At 36.2% G+C, this 25,575-nt stretch overlaps 2 protein-coding genes across 3 annotated transcripts; one reads left to right on the forward strand and one right to left on the reverse strand.

Annotated features, from left to right (window-relative positions):
• Positions 1-16,847: 16,847 nt before the first annotated feature.
• On the forward strand, positions 16,848-17,834 carry LOC140836208 (subtilisin-like protease SBT3.4). The gene is made up of 3 exons (XM_073201598.1): positions 16,848-17,099; positions 17,430-17,524; positions 17,653-17,834. Exons 1-3 carry the CDS (start codon positions 16,891-16,893, stop codon positions 17,748-17,750), a joined length of 402 nt encoding a protein of 133 aa, XP_073057699.1. The 5' UTR covers positions 16,848-16,890; the 3' UTR covers positions 17,751-17,834.
• Positions 17,835-18,167: 333 nt separating this feature from the next.
• LOC140837401 (PHAF1 protein At3g51130-like) lies at positions 18,168-23,458 on the reverse strand. 2 transcript variants are annotated; one of them, XM_073203536.1, is made up of 16 exons: positions 23,260-23,458; positions 21,960-22,123; positions 21,692-21,774; positions 21,292-21,366; positions 21,085-21,152; positions 20,899-21,004; positions 20,736-20,796; positions 20,468-20,634; positions 20,260-20,322; positions 19,381-19,428; positions 19,194-19,307; positions 19,009-19,108; positions 18,843-18,919; positions 18,656-18,760; positions 18,521-18,579; positions 18,168-18,316 (listed from the first exon to the last, which is right to left on the reverse strand). In XM_073203536.1, exons 2-15 carry the CDS (start codon positions 22,051-22,053, stop codon positions 18,532-18,534), a joined length of 1,209 nt encoding a protein of 402 aa, XP_073059637.1. In that variant the 5' UTR covers positions 22,054-22,123; positions 23,260-23,458; the 3' UTR covers positions 18,168-18,316; positions 18,521-18,531. The 2 variants fall into 2 exon arrangements, with proteins under 2 accessions (XP_073059637.1, XP_073059636.1); XM_073203535.1 differs by having other exon boundaries at positions 20,435-20,634.
• Between the last annotated feature and the right edge of the window lie 2,117 nt (positions 23,459-25,575).

The following is a 25,575-nucleotide window of genomic DNA, read 5'->3' on the forward strand; positions in this document are numbered from 1 at the left end:
ATATTTACTTTCGCCGCTATTTCGATATTTAAAAATTTTATTCCGCTGTTACATTAAACATCAAAACTTTTATTCAGTTTATTTTATGAATGAGGTATTTTATTTATTTAAAGAGAAAATTTTAAATTTTCCCGCAAATTTTCAAGTACGAATTTCGGGCCTCTACATTAATACACATGTAAGCATGGTTACGAAAATATCATGGTGATGATTGAAGAACGACGACGAATATGGCATAGTTTTATACACATGTAAGCATAGTTTAAGAGTTTAATACACATGGCAGGTTTGTTTTCTTTCAAAACATGTTCAAATAAATATTATGGTGTTATAGATGTTTGAAAGAAAGAAATATGGAGTGCCTTTGCGTATTTTACGTACGAATTAATGTTGACGATTGAAGAACGACGACGAGGAGGGCCTTGGCTTGAATGTCCCTTGAAGCTTCGAAATTTTCTCTTCAAAATATGGGGTGTGTGTGTTTGTCATGTAAATTGAGAGAAAGGAGAGTTTGTGTTGCACAAGGGAGTAGGGCGTGCATATGGTAGGTTATGGGGTTTATTTTACGTATTAAATAGTTAATTAGACACTAATCAAAGCCTTGACCTATTAACCATGTTAATTAGGCTCATTTGTTCCATTAGTGTTTAATTAAAATATTTTGCTTATAAAAGTTTGTTAATTTATTAGTCGGGTTGCCAAGACGTTCGTGTTTTTGTTGAAAATGCAACACAGATAAAAATTACGTCCCGACGTATTAAATGACCTCAAAACTCCTTATTTTCAAAAATAAGAAAAAGCCTCACCCTTCATTTAAATAATTAAAAACAATTATATAATAAAAACATTTTCTATATTTCAGCTCTTGATCTCCGTTCCTCGATTGCAACTCGAATAACATTTAAAAATATATTTTAATGCAACCATGTAGAAAAATATACTTTAGATATGTCAAAACGCACAACATATTTAATCTATGCAATCAAAATATTTAATTAAAATACAAGTGAATTTAATAGCTTGCACGCATGTGGTTTACGTGGACCTTTAAATTTTCGAGGCGTTACACAAGCTACTGTAACTTATGGAGAATATTGTGTTTGAATCACCTTCAAGGGTGTCAAAACTGATCCTTCACATTTACACATACGTACATGTATAGAAATATCATTATTTAATTTCTTAATTAATTGTTAATAAATTAATTAATCGATTCTAGACTTTTCTAAAAGATTCTATGAGAACATAATAGTATTCATCACTACTGACATTATTATTTAATTAATAAATTTTAAACTTACTAAATAAATAATTGTGAACTTATTATAACCCCGATCTACGATCTACGATCGGACAACGTCGATGTACCAATGGTACAAATCTTGTTCATTCAATGAAAACTGAAAATTTTGAAGATCAAAATTTCAATTGATCTATTTTTGGCAGTTGTAAGTTTTGTGAACTCCTTCATCAAAACAGATCTAACTTCCACAACTTTCAACTTATGAACTCCTTTATAAGAAATATGTTTGATTTCCATCAAACTAAAATTGTCAAATTCAACTCCTTGAACTTGTGGTTCAGAATAACATTTATTCTTATTCGGGTTTACCCTAATTAGCATATTTTTTTCATCAACCCATTGATCAAGAATGTCAGAATTCAAGTTTGATTGCACCCATCGAATAATGATAAGGGGGTCTAGTAACATCGCCTCATGATCCCCTAGATATAACTGATAATGTTAGCAAGAATCTTAAGTTATGGTTAGTGTACAGTACAGTCCCGTCAACTCATATATCTCGATCGAAAATACAATCATTGGTATATCGAGAGTTGCATATAAATTCGATAATGATGTATGTATTTTTGAGTAATAATAGTGATATAATATGTGCAACTGAGGAAAAACCTTTTCAAAATTTACACGAACTACATCCAACCTCATCACCTGATGACTCTCCATGGAGTCGGTAAACTGATCAAAGTGCATACTTGTACGTAGAGCTTCTACGTTATCCGAGTCAAATGACTAATGGTGTACAACCATAATCGCAGACTATTCCACTCGATAAGTTATAACCAATTTGACAGTTTGAGGGAGGGTTATTCAGTGCATCATCATATGATCACCTTTTTGTGTGAATGAACATATTCATGTCATTACCAATGAAACATTGTGTTTATACCACATATTACAGTCTCGAGTTCAAGCGAACTTTATCTTTATTTTAGTCAGCTGATTCAATTAAGAACTTGTTTAGATTATACGTGTAGAGGCCCGAAATTCGTACTTGAAAATTTGCGGAATTTTTTTAAATTTTCTCTTTAAATAAATAAAATGTCTCATTCATAAAATAAACTGAATAAAAGTTTAATGTTTAATGTAACAGCGGAATAATAGTTCAAATATCAAAATAGCAGCGGAAGTAAATATATGTTTCAAACAACAACTTAAAATAATCCATCGTGATAAAATGAGTTTGCATGAAAATGACAAATAAACTGATAAATGAGGTCCTCGGGTTCCTACTACTGCCGACCCAAGATGGCTCACTGGTCCCCGCCCTCAGTCCCGACCTCATCAGTACCTACAACAATCAAGTCTAGTGAGTCTAAAGACTCAGCATGCATATATAATGAATAACAAGAAAATATATCGTAAATCTGGCGTAACGTAAAAATATCATATCATAGAGCGTACGTCGTGCCACGAATAATTATAAATACGTGCATAACTGAAAAATCGTAAGTGAAATGTTTCCTCGATAGAGCCTGTCATAAAATAGCATATCATAATTTTCTGTTGAGAATATGTTCTACGCAAGTGGCACATAACATGAACTGAATCGTCTGATCAGACTAAACCACAGTATACTGGGCGGTAGAGATCATCACAGCCCTCGGACTGGATATCCGTACCCATACATGAACATGAACCGGTTAGTAGCCACCGGATGAAGTAATAATCCCATGATAAGTTGCAATCCCATGAGCGTGAGATGGACACAAGCAATATCGCATATATCTAAAAAATGAACATTTTATATTTTTATGCACGTAATATAATTAAATATCCTGTTTTATTTTACCAAGTGAGTTGGATCGTTCCCAGGCTCGCTGCGACTTAATTCTAACATGAAAAACATGCAAATAACTTGACTTGACCATGCAAATAACTTAACTTGACCAACGCTTCAAAATCGAACTAAAAACGATACTATTACGCCCAACAAACTCAATATTTAACCATGACTCCGTAGCAACCTGAACCAACATCGAATCATCATTTAGTCATGATTAAAATACGCATAAAATACTGGAAAATAATTACCAAGGGCTGTAATACACGAAAATTATGCATGGAGGCAAAAAATCGTGTAACGCTCTTTCGAGAGTCACTTTGGCACATTGTACCGTAAATTCTCGTACGACCTCTAAACTTAACCAAATCACGAACGGACAAAAACATGACCTTCCTAACTTGATGAGGTACTTTCCAGTCCAAGTCCATAGGCTAAAAGCTAACCAAGAACTCAAACGACACCTCTGAACCGAAACCAAAGCTGCTGTCCAATAAAATACAGCAGCAGTGGCCGCGCTTCCATGCTTCGTTTTCGAGACTATTGGCCATTGGGGCTTGAACCACCGACCAGAGCCTCTTACCAACATCCTAAGGTGTGGCTTGAACCATGGCTAAGGGCCCTAGGCAAGCCACAATCCAAGCAACACCAGAAACAATTCACACACTCCACCCGAGAACCCACCTCACCCGCGTGGGGTTTCTTGTTGAACTTGTTGTCTTATCTCATTCCAGTGGCCATAGGGTCGACCATGACATGATCTAGACATCATGAGGTATTGTGTGAACCATTTCTAAGGGATAAAAGCCAACCCAAGATCCACACCAACACCATGACCGAACACACACACGCAGAAACAAAAGGGGTCGATGGGTGCTTGTCTTGTTTTGTTTTGAAAACCGACGGAGCCATGGACCAAGCCTTGAAAGGCCAACTTGGTCACGTCTTAGACACCCCAAGGAAAGGTTCTAACCATGGCTACAGCCCCTAGGACAGCCAATATCAGAAGCTTCACCATAGACAATAAACAATCAAATCGAGACACAAAAATGACATGCTGAGGAGTTGCTGTTAAAACGTGATGCAAGGGGGGAAAGGGGCTAAAACCAATGGACAACTCCCTTCCTAACACACCCTATATCATGTCTAAAAGCAGCCTCGAGCCCCTGGAAATCACAAAAACATCAAAACCGTGAAGGCATAGGTGAAAACCGAAAATTCTGCACAATGTTTTTTTTTTCTTTTTCGAAAGTTCTTGACATGATTTCGGTTTTGTCATGGATCAAGCACATTTAATGGTTTAAAAATAGATATATAACTTGATTGAAGAGAAAAGGAATGGTATATGCATGCCTGGAATTTTTGTTTTGAAGAAAACAAAAGATACGACGATGCGGCGCGGAGGAGACGGGGTGTTCTTCTCTTGTTTCTACTTTCTCTCTTATTTTCTCTCAACCTCACACGATTTTTCTTCTCTGAAAATGCTCTGAATTTTCGAGAATGATGAGGGAGAAAATGTCTAGGAGAGGAAGGGAAAGTCTACCAATTAAATGGATTGGAATGGCAAGATAAAATCTTTCTATCTAGAGTTTGAGAGATAAGGAAGTTGCTATGATATCAAGGGATTTGAGGAGGATATGGGAGAGGTGTTGGCCGAATTCTAGTCTAGGTTCAAGGTAGAAAATTGCTTATTTGTTTAATTATTGAAGATTAAATGGAGAGTGAGTTATCTACCAAGAATGGATTAAGGAAATGAATCAAGTGGTGAGTTGTCTACTATTTTAAATCTTTTAGGGGTGATGGCCGAAAATTACTAGATAAAATGGGTATGGAAATTGCTTAATTAATAATTATTGAGGATTTAAAATTGAAGGAATTTTCTATGCCATGAAAGGATTAAGGAAAGATATAAGAATGGAGAGTTGCCAAAAGTTTTTAAATTTAAATGTGTAGTGGCCGAAAATTGTTTGATAAAGGAGGGAAAATATTGCTTAAATATTGTATTTTAAATCTTTAAAATTTTATCTACCCATTAAATATTTTAGTGAATTAATAAATTAATTATTGAACCTAAAAGAATTTATATACTACTTATCTCAAATTACTTAAATAAATCCTTTAAACATTTTTGTACATTAAATTAACTTATTATTTATCTTAAATAAATTCTAGGAATATTTTCTCGTTATTAAAATTTATCTCATTACTCCAACTCCAGTCCGACCTCGTTTATTTAAATGAAACGAAAAAACTAAGCACATGCGATTTAAAATAAATAACCAAGACTAAATAAATTTAAAATGCCTAAAAAAATAAAGAAATCATTTTTAATTTAAATACTAGAAATTATGCATGGCTTAAACGTAGTCTGATTTAACGGGTTCTACAATACGACACACTTCTTAATGAGTTTCAAGATCATACATTGAGAGATAGACCTCATGATACCTTTTTCATATTCAATAATTTTATCTATGCAGCTTACATGAGTATAAAAATAAATTGAATGTCATAATTGGATAAAATCGCAAAATATTATTAAATATAAAGATTCTTTTTATATAGGAGTCTACAAAAAACGCAAACTACAAGTTGGCTCGTTGGACACTTACTCTAATACTATATGATACCCCCGTAAGAGCTCGAGTCATGGATGACCCGAAATATCAAATGGATTCCCAAATCCGAGTAAGTCTGCAGGTGGATTCTTCTGGAGCCGGGCAGGTGCAAGCCCATGCTCTACTCTCCGGGCAGTCATAGGCCCGGGCTCTTGTATAAATCTTCAGGGAGGCATTCTACCCGACCACCTCGATATGAGCACCGCACTCGAGTATACTAGCAGAATAGGATGTGGGCGACTGTCCCATCTCTGACACCGTGCCGATGAGTTGACATGTCAGAATATAGGGTGTGCTCAGCCGTCCTACTATAATTAGTAGGTAGCACGGAGAACGAGGTCATCATTACTTCTCATACTATAAATACCAGGTTCTCTCTTTACATTTACATTGGATTCATTCACACCAATATCACAGCCATCACTTGGCTACATTGGTTTTATTGCTTGAGTACCCTGCTGACTTAAGCATCGGAGTGGTCACGCCGGACACCCCTCCGGCGCCCATTCACGAGTTCCGTTCATTGTTTGCAGGTCACGATCGAAGCCATCTACCTTGTTCATTTTCCTAAACAACACTATAAATTCTTGATTTGATCCGGTAGAGCACCCGACCCTGCTCATCCATTTCACCCGGATCGCATCATTGGCGCCGTCTGTGGGAAATTGAGCTCAAGACGTAGATATGGTTTCCATTCAAAAATAAGCCCAACTCTGCTTGGCAAACATACAAGTCCGACCAGCTCGGCACTCAGATCTTATATGTGGATTTTATATGGGCTCAAAGTTCAGCAGCTATCCCGGATTGAGGTGGAAGACCATTTGTTGTGCACTCAGCAGCATACAGCTATATTAGTCAACTAATATAGCTCAACCAGAGAAGTTTCACTCTACCGAAAATGAATTCGGATTCAGTATTTCCAGGTTAGTGATTTGGTTTTTAATAAAACTAATACAGCAGGAGAAACAAAATCTATTAAGTCAAGGAGACACGAGGCCCCGGCACATTCTTATTAAGTCCGGGAGGTACGAGGCCCCGACACGTTCTATTAAGTCTGGGAGGCATCAGGCCCCGGCACATTCTGTTAAGCCCGGGAGGTATGAGGCCCCAGCACATTCTTTAAAGTCCAGGGCTCCGTACCTTGGCTCGGGGCTTCGTACCTCGACCATTCATGAAGGCCTAGGCTCCGCGCCTTGGTTATTTATAAACCCAGGGTTCTCAAACCTGGCTCGGGGCTCCGCACCTCGACCATTCCCAAGTCCCGGGACAAGCTCCCCGGCCCAAGGCTTCGCGCCTTGGTTGTTTATAAGCCCAGGGTTCTCAAACCTCGCTCGGGGCTCCGCACCTCGACCATTCCCAAGTCCCGGGACACGCTCCCCGGCCCAAGGCTCCGCGCCATTGGTTATTTATAAGCCCAGGGTTCTCAAACCTGGTTCGGGGCTTCGTACCTCGACCATTCATGAAGGCCGAGGCTCCGCGCCTTGGTTATTTATAAGCCCAGGGTTCTCAAACCTGGCTCAGGGCTCCGCACATCGACCATTCTCAAGTCCCGGAACATGCTCCCAGGCCCAAGGCTCCGTGCCTTGGTTATTTATATGCCCAGGGTTCTCAAACCTGGCTCGGGGCTCCGCACCTCGACCATTCCCAAGTTCCGGGACACGCTCCCCGGCCCAAGGCTCCGCGCCTTGGTTGTTTATAAGCCCAGGGTTCTCAAACCTGGCTCGGGGCTCCGCACCTCGACCATTCCCAAGTCCCGGGACACGCTCCCCGGCCCAAGGCTCCGCGCCTTGGTTATTTATAAGCCCAGGGTTCTCAAACCTGGCTCGGGGCTCCGCACCTCGACCATTCTAAAGTCCCGGGACACGCTCCCCGACCCAAGGCTCCGCGCCTTGGTTATTTATAAGCCCAGGATTCTCAAACCTGGCTCGGGGCTCCGCACCTCGACCATTCTCAAGTCCCGGGACACGCTCCCCGGCCCAAGGCTCTGCGCCTTGGTTATTTATAAGCCCAGGGTTCTCAAACCTGGCTCGGGGCTCTGCACCTCGACCATTCTCAACTCCCGAGACATGCTCCCCGGCTCAAGGCTCCGCGCCTTGGTTATTTATAAGCCCAGGGTTCTCAAACCTGGCTCGGGGCTCCACATCTCGACCATTCTCAAGTCTCGGGAGACGCTACCCGGCCCAAGGCTCCGCGCCTTGGTTGTTTATAAGCCCAGGGTTCTCAAACCTGGCTCGGGGCTCCGCACCTCGACCATTCCCAAGTCCCTTGACACGCTCCCCGGCCCAAGGCTCCGCGCCTTGGTTATTTATAAGCCCAGGGTTCTCAAACCTGGCTCGGGGCTCCGCACCTCGACCATTCTCAAGTCCCGGGACACGCTCCCCGGCCCAAGGCTCCGCGCCTTGGTTATTTATAAGCCCAGGGTTCTCAAACCTAGCTCGGGGCTCCGCACCTCGACCATTCCCAAGTCCCGGGACATGCTCCCCGGCCCAAGGCTCCGCGCCTTGGTTATTTATAAGCCCAGGGTTCTCAAACCTGGCTCGGGGCTCCGCACCTCGACCATTCTCAAGTCCCGGGACATGTTCCCCGGCCCAAGGCTCCGCGCCTTGGTTATTTATAAGCCCAGGGTTCTCAAACCTGGCTCGGAGCTCCGTACCTCGACCATTCCTAAGTCCGGGAGATATGAGGCCCTGGCATCTTATGCAAAGGCCGGGAGGCACAAGGCTCCGGCATCTTATCTTAAGTCCATGAGACACGAGACTCCGGCATTTCATCTCATTTCTGGGAGACATGAAGCCCCCCCGATGCTTTTATAGAACAAGATTGATTATCTCTTTGGGAATCTAAGCATGACTGATCGGGACAGCGAGTATGACTCTAGCCCGACTATTTAAGGAATGTGTGATGATACCCCCGTAAGAGCTCGAGTCATGGATGACCTGGAATATCAAATGGATTCCCAAATTCGAGTAAGTCTGCAGGTGGATTCTTCTGGAGCCGGGCAGGTGCAAGCTCATGCTCTACTCTCCGGGCAGTTATAGACACGGGCTCTTGTATAAATCTCCAGGGAGGCATTCTACCCGGCCACCTCGATATGAGCACCGCACTCGAGTATACTAGCAGAATAGGATGTGGGCGACTGTCCCATCTCTGACACCGTGCCGATGAGTTGACATGTCAGAATATAGGGTGTGCTCAGCCGTCCAACTATAATTAGTAGGTAGCACGGAGAACGAGGTCATCATTACTTCTCATACTATAAATACCAGGTTCTCTCTTTACATTTACATTGGATTCATTCACACCAATATCACAGCCATCACTTGGCTACATTGATTTTATTGCTTGAGTACCCTGTTGACTGAAGCATTGGAGTGGTCACGCCGGACACCCCTCCGGCGCCCATTCACGAGTTCCTTTCATTGTTTGCAGGTCACTATCGAAGCCATTTACCTTGTTCATTTTCCTAAACAACACTATAAATTCTTGATTTGATCCGGTGGAGCACCCGACCCTGCTCATCCATTTCACCCGGATCGCATCACTATATATTGACAAATGATAATAAAAATAAATACAAAGTTGTAAAAAATCGAAGCATGATAAAGTATCGAGATATTATATTACAGCATTACTAGTTTATCTATGTTTTGAAAAAAAACGAAGTTAAAAAATAATGAAAATAGCGGTGTAAGATTGAGTAGTTAGCGTCAAGATGCTGGCTATGGAATCGATAACATATCAAGCTTTTAAGCAGTTTGGTCCTACGTACCCAACCCACCGCTAGAAAAAGGAAATAAATAAAATGATGGGTAAATAGTCATATTTATTAATCTATAAATTATTATTATTGTTGTGAAAAAGTAAAAATTTATGGTAAAAAGTAAAAATCTCAAACTCTCAAAATTTACCAAACTACACACTTTATAATATTTTTCTCTCTACTCAATTGTGATTTTCTTCACAAATGAGAGATCTATTTATAGAGTTTCATTACACATAATCCAAAAAATAAAATACATCATTACCTACATCATCACACACAAATTTCTAACTTTACAACTCTTATTTTCAACATTCAAATATTCAACTATTACTTTTTCAATATTCAAATATATTATTTCAACACTCCCCCTTGTGATGATGATCATGATACGATGATGTCTTCATTACGTGTTTTGTACTGCCTCGTTAAAAACCTTACTTGGAAAAACCCATTGGGATAAAAACCATAGTAAGGGAAAAAGAGTGCAGTCACGTAAACTCCCCCTGATGTTGACATAAACAACTCTTCACAAATTTCGTAGATTGTGCATCCCAATATTATATATGTGCTTTCTGAATATTGACGTAGGTAGTGCCTTTGTGAAGAGATCTGATGAGTTTTCACTTGATTGAATGTGACGAACATCAATACATTTATTCTTCTCAAGCTCCTTGGTGAATGCGAAGAACTTAGGAGGAATATGTTTAGTTCTGTCGCTTTTTATGTATCATTCTTTCATTTGAGCAACACATGCAGCATTATCTTCATATAGTATCACAGGCTTCTCATCGAATGATAATCCGCATGAAATTTGGATATGTTGGGTCATTGATTTTAACCAAACACATTCACGACTTGCTTCATGTAGTGCAATAATCTCGGCATGATTTGATGAAGTTGTTACGAGCGTTTGTTTCTGTGAACGCCAAGATATTGCAGTGTCTCCACGAGTAAATACATATCCAGTTTGGGAACGTGCCTTGTGTGGATCAGATAAGTATCCAGCATCAGCATAACCAATTATACTTGGATTAGCATCTTTTGAATACAAAAGTCCCAAGTCTGTCGTTCCTCGTAGATAACGGAATATATGTTTAATTCCGTTCCAGTGTCTCTTTGTTGGATATGTGCTAAATCTTGCCAACAGATTCACGGCAAAAGATATATCAGGCCTTGTACAATTTGTAAGGTACATAAGGGCACCGATGACACTTAGATATGGTACTTCTGGACCAAGAATATCTTCATCATCTTCACATGGACGGAATGGATCATTTTCTATGTTTAATGATCTAACAACCATTGGAGTACTTAAAGGATTTGCTTTATCCATATTAAAACGTTTAAGGATATTTTCTGTATAATTTGTCTGGTGAACAAACATTCCACATTCTTTTTGTTCAATTTGTAAACCCAGACAATACTTGGTTTTTCCAAGATCCTTCATTTCAAATTCTTCCTTCAAGTATGACACAACTTCTTGAATTTTCTTATTCGTTCCAATGATGTTTAAACCATCAACATATACAGCAATAATTACGCATCCGGATGTTGTTTTCTTAATGAAAACACAAAGGCATATTGAATTATTTACATATCCTTTTTTCATCAATTGATCACTTCGTCGATTATACCACATTCGACCTGATTGCTTTAACCCATATAATGATATTTGTAATTTCACAGAATAACATTCCCTGGGTTTTGAACTTTGTGCTTCAGGCATCTTAAATCCTTCAGGGATTTTCATATATATATATATTACTATCAAGTAATCCATATAAGTAAGCTGTAACAACATCCATAAGACGCATTTCTAAATTTTCAGATACTGCCAAGCTAATCAAATACCGAAACGTAATTGCATCCATCACAGGAGAATACGTTTCTTCATAATCAATTCCAAGCCTTTGAGAAAAACCTTGTGCAACAAGTCGAGCTTTATATCTTACTATTTCATTTTTCTCATTTCTCTTTCGAATAAAAACCCATTTGTATCCAACAGGTTTTACACCTTTAGGTGTAAGGACTATAGGTCCAAAAACATTACGTTTATTTAGCGAATCCAATTCAACCTGGATGGCATCTTTTCATTTTATCCAATCCTGCCGATTTTTACATTCACCAAAAGATTTTGGTTCATGATCTTCATTATCATTTATGATGTCGATTGCCACATTATAAGAAAATATATCATCAATTTCTTCTATATCTTTTCGGTTCCATATTTTTCCAGTATTAATGTAATTGATAGAGATTTCATGATTCTCGTCAGTTTGTGGTTCTGACAAAACATTTTCATCATCATGTGTTTCTTCAGAAACACCATTCTCTATTTTGTGATCATCATGTGTTTCTTCAGAAACATCATTCTTTATTTTGTGATCATCGTGTTTCTCTATGAATTTTCTTTTTCGAGGATTTTTATCCTTGGAACCGACTGGCCTTCCATGCTTCAGGCGTTTAATGACATCATGAGTATCTTCCATTTGTTTCTTTGGAATTTCAATTTGAGCAGGGGCATTTGCAGCATGTATATATGATTTAGTTACCCCTTTTGTGTCTGCAAATGCATCTGGTATTTGATTTGCTATTCTTTGCAAGTGTACAATTTGTTGTACATCTTTTTCACATTGTTTTGTTCTTGGATCCAGATGTAACAATGATGATACATACCATGTAATTTCCTTTTCGGTATGTTTCTGTTCGCCCCCTAACATTGGGAAGATTTCCTCATTAAAATGACAATCAGCAAAACGTGCTGTGAACACGTCGCATGTCTGAGGTTCAAGATATCGAATTATTGATGGACTATCATAACCGATATAAATTCCAAAATTTCTTTGAGGTCCCATTTTCTTTCGTTGTGGTGGTGCAATAGCCATATACACCATACATCCAAAAATTCTCAGATGAGAAATGTCTGGTTCTTTACCAAATGCAAGCTGCAATGGGGAGTATTTATGATATGCACTTGGTCTGATGCGAATTAATGAAGCAGCATGTAAAATTGCATGTCCCCATATAGAAATAGGGAGCTTTGTTTTCATAATAATTGGTCTAGCAATCATTTGCAGACGTTTAATCAATGATTCATCCAATCCATTCTGTGTATGTACATGAGCAACATGATGCTCAACAATGATTCCCATAGACATACAATAATCATTGAAAGTCTGGGAAGTAAATTCACCAGCATTATCAAGTCTAATTTTCTTGATTGTATAATCGGGAAACTGATTCCTCAATTTTATTATTTGAGCAAGTAATCTTGCAAATGCAACATTTCGAGTTGACAATAAACATATATGTGACCATCTGCTGGAGGCATCAATCAATACCATAAAGTATCTGAATGTTCCACATGGTGGATGGATTGGTCCACAAATATCATCCTGAAAACGTTCAAGAAACATTGGTGATTCAGTTTGGATTTTGACTGGTGATGGTCTTATAATAAGTTTTCCAAGAGAACATGCTTTACATTGAAACTTATTATTCTGAAAGATCTTCTGGTCTTTCAGTGGATGACCATGTGTATTTTCTATAATTCTTCGCATCATTGTTGAACCAGGATGTCCCAATCGATCATGCCAATTGGTTAATATCGAAGAATTATCAACTACCATGTTTGATTCAATGAGACTTATATGTGTATAATGCAATCCAGTAGGGAGCATTGGTAGTTTTTCAATCACATATTTCTTTCCTGATTTATATGTGATAAGTCACATATATTTCTCATTCCCTTCATTCATTGTTTGAGTATCATACCCATGGGAATATATATCATTAAAACTCAACAAATTTCTTTTCGATTGTGGTGAATATAAAGCAGCATTGATCAAAAAATTTGTACCATTAGGTAACAAAAATTGTGCTTTACCACATCCTTTAATCAAGTCTACAAGACCTGATATTGTATTCACCGTTGTTTTTGTTGGTTTTAGTTCCAAGAAATATCTTTTATCTCGGAGGATAGTGTGCGTTGTACCACTATCGGATATACAAACTTCAGTTTTGCTCATATCATTTTTCATATTTGAACTTCAAAAAAATATGCAATGAAATAAATTACTGACAATATATATTTAAATATAACACATATCATAATTATACAATAAAACATTATTCTATGAATACATGAAAAATAAATTATTGTACATTTATATTCTACCATTATATTGTTCATTTTCAGAGAAATCGTTGAGAAAATCTGCACCATCAATATTGTTCATTTCTATCCCACCAACATATTGATCATTTCCAGATAAATCATTCATAAAATCACCAGCATCAAAATGAGTTGAATCACTCAAACGGTCACTGCGTTTAATGAAGTTGGTCTCCTTTTCTTTCCCCTTTAATGATTCTTTATAAAGTTTACAAAGGTGCTCAGGGGCTCGACAAACTTTGGACCAATGTCCTGGAGTACCACATCTGTAAGAAGAACTTTCATATCTTTTTGAGTGATTTTCATTAACACTTGTATTCTCATGATGCCTTTTCTGTGGATGGTTTGGGACGCTCTTTTGAGATGAGTTATAAAAATAATTATCTCTATTATTTTCAAAACCACGACCGCGTCCACGACCACGACCAATTCCACGTCCACGTCCACGTCCATGACCTCGACCTCGACCAAAATCTTGTCTTTGAATTTGATTTTGGTTCCGAGGTTTAAATTCATTTTTACTTACAGCATTTACTTCTGGAAATGCTGTTGATCCAGTGGGTCGGGACTGATGATTTCTCATTAATAGCTCGTTGTTTTTTTCCGCCACAAGAAGACAGGCGATGAGCTCAGAATATCTCGCAAATCCACGTACTCTATATTGTTGTTGTAGAGTAATATTTGATGCATGAAACGTGGAAAATGTTTTTTCAAGCATCTCAGATTCTGTGACCTCATGTCCACAAAATTTTGAGCTGCGAGATTATTCGATACATCGCTGAATTATAATCACTGACTTTCTTAAAATCTTGGAATCTTAACATATTCCATTCATCACGGGCGGTCGGAAGTATAACTTCCCTTATATGTTCAAATCTTTCTTTCAATCTTTTCCACAAAGCCATGGGATTTTTTTCAGTCAGATATTCACATTTTAATCCCTCGTCGAGATGTCGACGTAAAAATATCATGGCTCTTGCCTTTTCTTGTGACGAAGATATACCATTTTCTTTAATGGTCTCGCTTAGACCCAATGACTCAAGATGCATTTCTACATCGAGAGTCCATGACATATAATTCTTTCCCGTGATGTCGAGCGCAACAAATTCGAGCTTTGTTAAATTTGACATGGTGGTACTAAAAAAATTACGATGCATTTTATTAGTTAATAAATATTGCAATACAATGTAACGGATAAACAACAAGTACAAGTATTTGTAGAAATAAAGAAAACGCACGAGGAGGATATTCTCCGATAAATACAAGACTCGTGAGTATGATAACTAAAATAATTAAAAATATCCTTGAGAAAGCCATCTTCTTTTTTCTTCGAAAAATTTGATGATGAATAATTTTTAGAGAAGAAGAGAAAGTTGGAGTGATTGAATGTGTTTGTGAGATCATATTTATAGGGCAAAAACTAGCCGTTTTTTACCATTTATGACCGTTGGTGTACAAAAAAAATAAAGGTATGTATTTGTATAATTTTATGGTAATAATATGGTATATATGATATTAGACATTTTTAAATAATTATGTATATCATATCATAATATTATAATGAGTGTCATAATTTATTTTGTTTAAAAACCTTATAGGCTTTTATACTTGTCGTATCCCTTACCGGGAGTGTGGGATGTCGTCTTAACATCCTCCCAGGATTTATAACAAGTTTATGAAAAATTTATTTTTATTATTTCTAATAATAACATTATATTGTATATTAAATAAATACACAATAAATAAATAACAGTAAAATAAATATTATTACTTTTGTTACCTTTTTCTTCTGTTTGGAGCTTGGAAAAGTATGTAGGACTTTTAGAGCTTCGTGCTGATAACGTGTTGTGAAAAAGTAAAAATTTATGGTAAAAAGTAAAAATCTCAAACTCTCAAAATTTACCAAACTACACACTTTATAATATTTTTCTCTCTACTCAATTGTGATTTTCTTCACAAATGAGAGATCTATTTATAGAGTTTCATTACACATAATCCAAAAAATAAAATACATCATTACCTACATCATCACACACAATTTTCTAACTTTACAACTCTTATTTTCAACATTCAAATATTCAATTATTACTTTTTCAATATTCAAATATATTATTTCAACAATTATTATTATTATTATTATTATTATTATTATTACTTAAAATTAAATTTCATCTACTATCTATCGAACATCGATATAACTAACCCAAGTCGGAGTTCAAAATAGTGTTAAACAAATCATCCTCATTTATTCAGAATCAAGTAGCCAAAAATTTAAATAAAATTTTCTAGGGGCATATTAAAATATTATTGTTACCTTAATTTGTACAAGAATCTTGTAAACTATTTTGATATTTACCGTATTTCCTTCTACAAGTATAACAAAAATATGATGAATAATTGGACATGGAAATAAAACATATTTGATAAATAATAAATTATTATGAGTATTATATTATTTTATAGAAAAAAAAAAGACACATGATGCAAGTGCCCGTGATAGAAGGTTTAGCAGTGGCATGAGATTCTGCAATTGGACAGTGACCTCTCCCGAGTTGTTTGTGTTCTAACTAATAATTAACTAAAGTTTGGAAGTATGTTGGTTAACTAATTATTCTACTCGTGATACTCGTTTGGAGTTATATATATATATATATATATATATATATATATAAGTGTTATTTTTTTAGCAAAACAATCGAAATGTGATGTTTGAACTACTTTTTCTATAGTTCAAAATATTTGAATCGCCCTACTTCTATCAGTTATAACTTTTAATAAAGCGAGAAGTAATCGACCCAACATGTTTGTATCTTATTAGACAACAAGATCTAAAAAACACACTGGATGCAAAAGTGTAGGAATTATTTTCCTTAAAATTATATGATAGGACTCAAAACTAGTATATATAATAAGAAAACGAACTCACCACCAAGTTTAAATCCTTTGATATATCTCAACGAATTCCGTTTCATTGATTTCATTTCCCTCATTCAATTCTCACGGAACGTCTTTTTTAACTCAACAATGCATTAACCATTTAATTACCAAATAAAATGGCAATAAAGAAAAACCCAACATTAAGGCAACATAAAGTCCAAACAAACCCCCTTTCATTTAATGCTACAAAATAAATACCAAGAAAACAACATCATTATATTAAATCTCAGTGAACAAATGCATAGAGCAACAGCGTAAGGTGAAACAAGAAAGTAACATACAAAATCTAATTCATTTTCGTAGGAGAAAAAAATTATGAATATGAAAGGTGGTCATGTGATTTTATTTGGTTTTGTTGTGTTGCAAATGGCATTTTTTAGTGCAAAATCAGAAGCTCATTCTCCATCACCGGCCGAGGGTTATAAACCTGCACGGAGCTACATAGTATATTTGTCGGAACCAACGACTAAAGGAGAATGCCCCAAGGAACGTTGCCTCAGAATCTTGTCTTCCGTGTTTCCTAGGTTAATTTTCCGTCCTCGTTACTATTATATTTTACACAAAAAGACGATCTCACGAGTCAATTTTGCGATACATATTTTTCATTGAGAAAAAAGTGTTACTTTTATTATAAATATAGACATGTTTCACGAATAAAGATACGTGAGACCTTCTCGCAAGAAATCTACTGATATTTTATCGAACTTTTTTCCGACAAGACATGAAACTCGGGACTAACCAAGATTTCAAAATTCATACATTGAAGAAATTATGCATGATTTTCATTTGTTGAAATGAAAATTTAAAAACAAAAGTTTGGTTGATTTTCTATTGTACGTCTTGGGAATATGAAGTAAGAAGGCAGCGGAAGAAGCGCTGATTTACGCTTACAACGTTATTCCTGGTTTTGCTGCCACCATGACCTTTCATCAAGCCACACTCCTCAAAGGTAACGTATTCATCTATTTTTTGTTATAAAAACTGCAAATGTATTTATTAATTTTTTTTGTTAGACAGATAAATTCAATAACATAAAATAGGTAAAGTTGATCGATTTATGTACTAATTTTTTGGCAGAGCAAGCAGAGGTTGTGAATGTGGTGAGAGATAAAATGTACCATTTGGACCTTGTCAAGGGAAATGGAAGATTCACCCAACCTGAGCTTGGAGAATAACTTTGACCCCATCAACTTTCCCAAATTATTAATTTAGCCCTTTTTGGAAATAATAAAACAACCCTTGTAACAAATAACAATTATGAAAAATGAAATATGTGTTATATGGATTTATGTTCGGTTCAAATCCATGGCTGTTACGTATGGCTTCTGTTCCAATCGAGTACACATAATCCACATTTTAGGATCATATATTTTTACTGAATTTGATATCCTTTTTTTTTAAATATAGATTTGGAGGAAAGGTTTAAAATTCAAACCTTCCTCCGATACACCGTATAGTACTTTTCTTGGTATGGTAGCTTGAATATATTGAATATAGGCAGTAGTACTTAATTGTCAATATATTATTTAAGAAATTAAAGCTAAAAAATAAGGAACTAAAAAAAAATAAACTCAAAAGAATGAAAGAACGAGTAGACACAAGTGACTAAAGTTTTATAGGATAATGACAAATAAATAGAGTTTACAAATTACAATCACAAGACTTGGGACATTTATTCACAAACTACCATATTCCAACATTTGTTTCTTTTTCTATAAAAGGCCTAAATCCTTGCCCGTTCCTGCCAAAATAATAAAATTATTAATAAAGTACAAAAAAAAAACATAAAAAAACTTTTAAGTCCACAGATTACTTGAGTTGGCATCAATCATAGCATAAAAAGATACTAAGCTTTTAAAGAAATATTCAAGATAAAACATCAACTTTGTCGTGCATCTGGGTAAACGAATAAGGATGGTGGCGAGAGAAATGTCTCTCGACCTACCTTTACAATGCCTAGGACTGAAAAAGAGTTACAGTAGCGATATATCCATTCTTCATCACCTGCGGACGTTAGAATAGAGGAAAAAACATTAACAATGCCACAGAAACACCATGAAGTTCGAGACACGGGATGTACCTCGAAAGCAACATGTGGATATCCATATACAAAGGTAGACCCAAAAGGATTACTGGTGGAGCCTTGAGTTTGAATGGCAGCACGACCACAATCACCAAGAATTTCCTGTAGAATATCGCACTTACAGTACTCAATTGAACGAATGTAACCCTGTCCGACTTAATACAAACTGTAGTGTGCAAACAACCTTAACTTGCTCCCACCGCGTGCTGGGTGTGATAGCACATTTCGATGCATTCACATCCTGATCAAGCGACCCACTGACTGAGAATATGAAACAAAAGTGTAGAGCTTAGTTTCATCCATTTCCTTTACAGCCAAAAATTTGAATTTATATATCATCCAGAACCTACAGTCAGAGCTGTGTATCACAAAGTTGCACTTCATGTATGAATTGAAATCCGCGTGCCCAGGATAGTTGGTGTGCAAGACAAACTTTTTGATTTTATGAGTCTGCAAAATCGCCAAAAACATTCTTGCGTCTTATCCATAGGTTCATGCAGTTGGTAGAGAAAAAAATCGTAAAGAAAAGACTCACGTGTCCATCAAATAAAATGTCCATGCCACGGGTAAAATAATTGTAGAAGTAATCACCGCATAGAGTTGTTCTGGGCCGAGGATCTGAAGCAGAATGAATCACCATTTGGTCTACCTGTATCACATACAAATATACTTACCGTGATACCAAGAGCAGTCATGTTCACCAGAAAATGAAATCACACTACCTGTTTTTGATGAATACCACAAGGGCGCCCTAATTCAGTCCAAATATCCTGTATAAGAAATGAAGAGGAATGAAATACATGCAATCTGCAGATGACCGTAAGCACATGAAAATGGCATCAACATAATCTCATATAAACAAAAATATATAAAAAAAGGCCCATTTAAGAGAGAAGAGAATCAGCTCCTGGCGTCCATTTTCTTTACATGTACATATTAATGCCACTGGCGACAAGGATGTCATGCCAGCGAGAAACTGAAAGTTTATGACATAGATAATGTCGGTTGCTAAATATAATGAATGCCATCTTGTATGTACAACTACAAATAAAAGGTAACCCATATCTATTTATATCAATTAACTAAATAAAGCATGCCTTTAAAACAAATTTGGATGAACACCAATTTATAACACTTTGCTGTACCATCATAGTCATACAGAATACAATCAACAACAAAATGTGAAACAATATGAATTATCAAACTCTGAATGGAAAACAGCAAATAAATGTTTTATAGTTTGATCAAGTCAAAGAGATAAAGTTCTTAAATGAAAGCAACATAAGAAACCACATCACGGACAACTAGCAGAAAACAAGTCAATTTTCATTGGACATATATCTTAATCAAGATGTGCTACACCTCATTCTTCCAGAATTTTTTTCTGTTCACCATCAAATTGAGGTTCCCTTTCTGGCGTCCACTATATTAAAAAGATAATGGCATGCCGTGCTTGAGTTATAAACCATAAAAAGAATCACCAGTAGCAACAAAGGACATGAATGACTAAGAATTGTTTATAAGATATGGCGTTGGTAAGTCGAAAGTTAATGACAAGTCAGGCAATCGACAGCGTAGCTTTTTGTTTCAAAATTTCAGACCTGTGGTGATGCACCAAAAGGTATGTGCTGTCCACCAACTGCAAACCACAGTTCTTCCCCTAACTGCAAAACAGAGATGTGAAGTGTACATTTCATCAAACTGCATGCCAAATGTAAGCTGAGACATACATCGATTGCATGTAGCAGTTACTCCACATCTTACGAATAGATTAACCACGAAATGCAAATGACAATAGAAAATGCTTGCCTTAACTCGCACTTCTTCCATGTAGAGGCTGTCAGCTGGTAATGGAGGTACACATGCCTTCACCATTGATGCTCCAACACCAACCTTACTATCTGTAGAAGCATCATAAATAGAGACGCGGCAAGTAACTGGAGTCGTGCCATCTGGAAACTCCAAAGGCAGTCCAGCTTTCAAATTGGTGGTGGAGCAAGAATGAAGAACCATTTAGAGTCGTTCATGGGGTATACGTCCAAATAAATAGAGAGATCAGAGAAGTAAAAAAGAATACCTTCCCTATCATGACAGCATTCTGCATATTGGGAGGGTATTGGGAACGCAAAGGACAAACCCTACAAAATCAAGATATTTAATTTGTCACGAGATAAAACTGGAAGAACAAAATGTGAAAACAACTAATAAATATGATCTGTTCAGATATCAATCATACATACAGGGTAAAATAAAGTGTAGACACCCCTGTCTTTGTCGTAAATTCCAGGATACGTTGGCCCAAAAAGAGCATAGATAGCAACAAAAGTTGCAAGAGTAGATGGTCCACTGGAAGTAAACTTGAATGTCAAACAACACTGATTAAACAAGAACGGTGAAATATAAAAGTTAGAGGCACAAGTCCATACCCGACCAATGAAGTGGCATACCGCATTTGAAGACGTTTGACATCAAAAATTTCAACAAGACGCAACCTCTGATAGGTTAAACGACAAAAGTAAAGGCATGTTAAATGCATCGCTAGTAAAATGTTTATATATTAACAACAACAGCACAAAAACCACTAATGTAACCAAAACAAAGAACAAACAAATAATCAACTTCAAGAAAACTACCTGTGACCAAGGATCAAATCTCAAGTGGAAACCATGATCGGGGAAGCTAATAACAATGTCAAGCCTCAAAGGATCCTGGAAAACAGGGATAAAACTAAGAGCTTCACTGCTATTTTAGAAGATATTATGCTGGCAGTTCAGCAGACATATAGTTCCTTGAGAACTTTTGAATTTTATAACGGACATCAGATATGATTTTGATAAGATCATACACTCAGGACATAGAATATAAATGCAATAATTTCGTCGATTTTATGCCATTAGGCTTGTTATTCGAGTATTGTAAAGCTATCATAGTCCTAAATTTGATAAGTACAAGAAAAAAAGAAAACAGACATAGAAGGACACATGAACGCAAAGGCATGAAACTAAAGTCAAATCTAAATCAAGATAGCCAAACCTCATCATAATACTTGACGTGCACAACGTCATAAATATTGGGTTGCTGCTCTATTTGTGCAAAGGCTTCGGATATGGGCATTCCTGACACGAGAACCAGTAAATCTTTTTTTAAATGGAGGTTTCTGAGTAACTGAAGCAGAAGTTATTGAGAATTTTTTGTTGATTGGAATAGCAAAAAATTCAACCGAGCACAGAAACCCTAGCACTGTGCCCCAATCCCAAAAATTTACTCCTGGGCCAACAATATTATTGATAAAAATGATTACCAAGAGAGAAAGGGCCGATGCCAAGACCAGGACGGAGATCGAGTACGATGGAGCCCATGGCGGTGCCATTGCACCTGCGTCTACTTCTCTGCATATTGGCTCTGATGGGAAATGAATGGGGAGTTTGATCAACAACAGCCACAGCAGGATTGTGTTTGGGTGACCTAAATAAGATGCATACCATTACCATTTAATGTGAAAAACATCGTTGATAAAAATGATAATTTAACCAAATACAAAAATTAATTAAATCAAAAGGTAAAAAATATGTAAGGTAGTAGTGTAAAATAGAACACAATCTTGGCCTATCTATTCGAAAAATATCAAAATCCTAGTTCAAAATTTTCCTAAACTCGATTCAAATGAAACATAAATAGTTTTAAGACAAGAGTAGACATCTTCATCATGACGACTAAGTTTTTTTTATTTAATCAACAACAATGTCATGTAATATGGTCTTAACTCAAGTAAGAAAGCTTAAGAATCCAAAAAAAAAATATAACTTAATTGTAAATCCCATAACATAAGTTTAGAATATATAGCCCTAGTTAGAAATATAACAAAAACCGGAAAATTTCTTCTCAAATGTTCAGTTAAAAACAAAATATTTCTTCTCAAATTTTATTTCAGACAAATCATAAACCCAAACAAATCAAATGCACTGAAAAAAATAACTATTCTAAAAGTTTCAAGTCAGGTGTGTTAACGAACCACAACAATATTATAAAAATAAGGGAATTTGAGTTCGAGCTTGATTAATAATAATATATTCGAATTCAATACGAAATTTGAAAATATAACTAATTTTTGCTCTAGCTGGGTTAGAACTGAATTTCGAGTCAAGTCCAATTTAAATTGTTTGAAACTTGATTCGAGCGAGTTCGATTCGAATAATTCAATTCATAGTTTGAGCCAATCCATTGCAGAAGGAAAGAAAGTAAAAAAACCGTAATTCGAACTACAAATGCCATTGATTTGGATGAACACCAAAATTTAGAAATCTTAACCCGCACTTAGAACACGATTCACACGCGCCACGACGCACACTTACACATTATGAAATTTGTTTTATACCATAAGCAAACCTAGAATCAATTTCGTGTTAATCAAATCAGAACCATCTATAACGATGTTGGCCAAATAAAAACTTTACAGAATAAAATCGAAAGCATGATTCCCTCCAAAGCTCAAATTTAATGGCAAAATATGGAAGCGAAAACAAAATAAACGACACAGAAAAAAAAAACTAAAATTTTTTACAGATCATTCTTCGTTCACTGTGATTAAAGTTGTAACTTACGATTCTATGCGTCGCCCTGAATTCGTTGTGCAATAATCAACGATTCAGCGGTAAATCAAGAGTCTTTGTTTGAGAGAGAAGCAAGGGGCGAGCGATGCTGTGCTGGTGAAGAAAATGGAGGTTAGAGAATCCATTGGTTTTATATGGAAAACGTAAAATTTCACTTTGCTCCCATAAATCATTATTTCAGCACCCAAATATTTTCAGTTTGGGGATTCAAGAATCAATCATTCTGTGCTATTTTATTAAGTGTGAACTATTTAAAATAATTAATTTTGATGTCATGGTTTGTTTTCATAATTATAGATATTAGTAAAATGTTAAAATTTGAATATAAGTTATATGTAGTTTAACGGATAAAATCTTTGTATTTTGGGTTTAGGTTATAGATTCAATTCTTACTGAGGTCATTTTTTTATTCTTTTATTTTTAAATTTATATATCAAAATTACAGTGTAGTCTTTCACTATTCTTATAATTATATTTTGATCTTCATTTAAATATAAATCAAATGAATTATAAAAAATATTATATAAGCACGCAAACAACGCGTGTGTCGGTACATTAGTATAATATAATTGGGTGGATTCTATGTGGCATCCAAACTTTTTACAGGTTCAATTTTATTCGATCACTCCTTGTATATCATTTGATGTAAAATGTGGGTCCATTGCAAAAATATAGAGTCACCTAATCATTTTATTTGAGTTATGCATAAAAAAATATTATTTTATACGAATTTTTTACTTATTATAATAAATATAAACAAATTTAAATTGTCTCACAAGATAACAGGTCATTTTATTTGAATTATCATTAAAAAATGTATTTTTATAGAAACTTTTTTACTTATTATAGTAAATATAAACAAATTTAACTTGTCTAACAAGATAACTAATATGCTTGGTTAGAAAGAGTACAACACTTTAATGATCTCTTATTTGGATTATTCATAATAAAATTATTACTTTTGAATATTACTTTTTATTGTGAATATGGGTAGGATTGACCCGTCTCACAAATCTATCTCACAGATAAAGATTGTGATATCGTCTCACAAGATACCTACTCCACTTTAATTTATCGCCCCGTCAAAGAGCGAGAATGCACCTCGATGGAAGCAGGTCCCGTGCGGATTATTTCCGTGAGGTGAAGCACCAAGTTCAATTTCCCACTTGCCTATATATAAAGGCAGCCTCAAGTCCTTCAGACACGCAACACATTCTCCTACATTCTGATAATTTCGAAACTCTGCTCTGCTTCATTATCTCGGCTGCTGCTCCTCCGTACGGCTGCTGCTCCTCTGTCGCTACTCTACTCTTGTGATAAAGTTCAGGTACATTTCAGTTCGCCGTAGTCGTATCTCGTGCTTAAGGTACTGCTGGTTGTTCCGTTGTATCCTGGGAAACAGACGTCCGAGTTCATCCTCGAAGCACATCTCGCAGGGGACTAATCTGTTTTAAAGATACTGTATCTCATACAGGCCTCGGTTTGCTTTACTTTAAGCATTGTTCTGCTGTTTTGTTAACATACTAGCTCGCTGGTTTTTAGTGTACCTTTTTGTCTCCGCATATATTTTGGATAACAACATCCACTACCGTAAATCTAATGACTACATGTTCAATTGTTTGCATGTTAGCGATGATGATATCAACTATGATAATTTTATACCATCGCATCCCAGAGATTATATTAAAATATTAAATTTTTATTTAATTAAATTTATGATTATTTAAACACCAAAATAAAATTGTATATAATTAAAAAAATTAAATTTACAAATAATTAAAATTTAAAAGATTACACATAATTTTAAAAACAGAATAAAAAAATAACACACATAAATATCTAAACACCCAAAATTAAGAGGCCTAGTACCAAAGTTCAGTAGCTGGAGCACCAAAAGTCAGTAGCTGGAACACCAAAGGTCATTTCAGTTACAACACCAAGGGTCAGCTGAAATACCAAAGGTCTTGGTCCATAATTCCAATTTTCGAAAATAAAAATAGCAAAAGCCAGGTGAACCTTAGTGGGAAATTTTACCTTGATCGGTCCGACATTCGACGCACTCAGGTCGCGCTCGTACGCTTGCACACAAGTCAAGTCTTTTTCCACTGCAAATCAGGCCCATGATTTGCACCCCTCTGCGCCTGTGTGCGCGAGAGAGAGCCTCTTGACCAATCATTGTTACACCTCCATAAAGTGCAACTCAATATAAGCTCACCAATGTTATGTCCATTTTCCAATGTGGGACATTTCCCACTTGCCTTCTACTAGGCCTTGCTTGCTTGTCCAATTTCTCATTCAAAGATCAAG

This window comes from Primulina eburnea, chromosome 7, assembly GCF_022965805.1.
Source record: "Primulina eburnea isolate SZY01 chromosome 7, ASM2296580v1, whole genome shotgun sequence".
Classification (NCBI taxonomy): Eukaryota; Viridiplantae; Streptophyta; class Magnoliopsida; order Lamiales; family Gesneriaceae; genus Primulina; species Primulina eburnea.

Bases quoted from the DNA above. Each gene is read 5' to 3' on its own strand.
- LOC140837401 (XM_073203535.1), bottom strand. From the start codon at position 22,053: ATGCAGAGAAGTAGACGCAGGTGCAATGGCACCGCCATGGGCTCCATC. The intron at 21,153-21,291 runs GTAGTTTTCTTG...TTAACCTATCAG, and splicing joins GATTTGATCCTTGGTCACAG to AGGTTGCGTCTTGTTGAAAT. The intron at 19,308-19,380 runs GTAGTGTGATTT...TATGTGATACAG, and splicing joins GTGGTATTCATCAAAAACAG to GTAGACCAAATGGTGATTCA.
- LOC140836208 (XM_073201598.1), top strand. From the start codon at position 16,891: ATGAATATGAAAGGTGGTCATGTGATTTTATTTGGTTTTGTTGTGTTG. The intron at 17,100-17,429 runs GTTAATTTTCCG...GGGAATATGAAG, and splicing joins TTGTCTTCCGTGTTTCCTAG to TAAGAAGGCAGCGGAAGAAG. The intron at 17,525-17,652 runs GTAACGTATTCA...ATTTTTTGGCAG, and splicing joins TCAAGCCACACTCCTCAAAG to AGCAAGCAGAGGTTGTGAAT.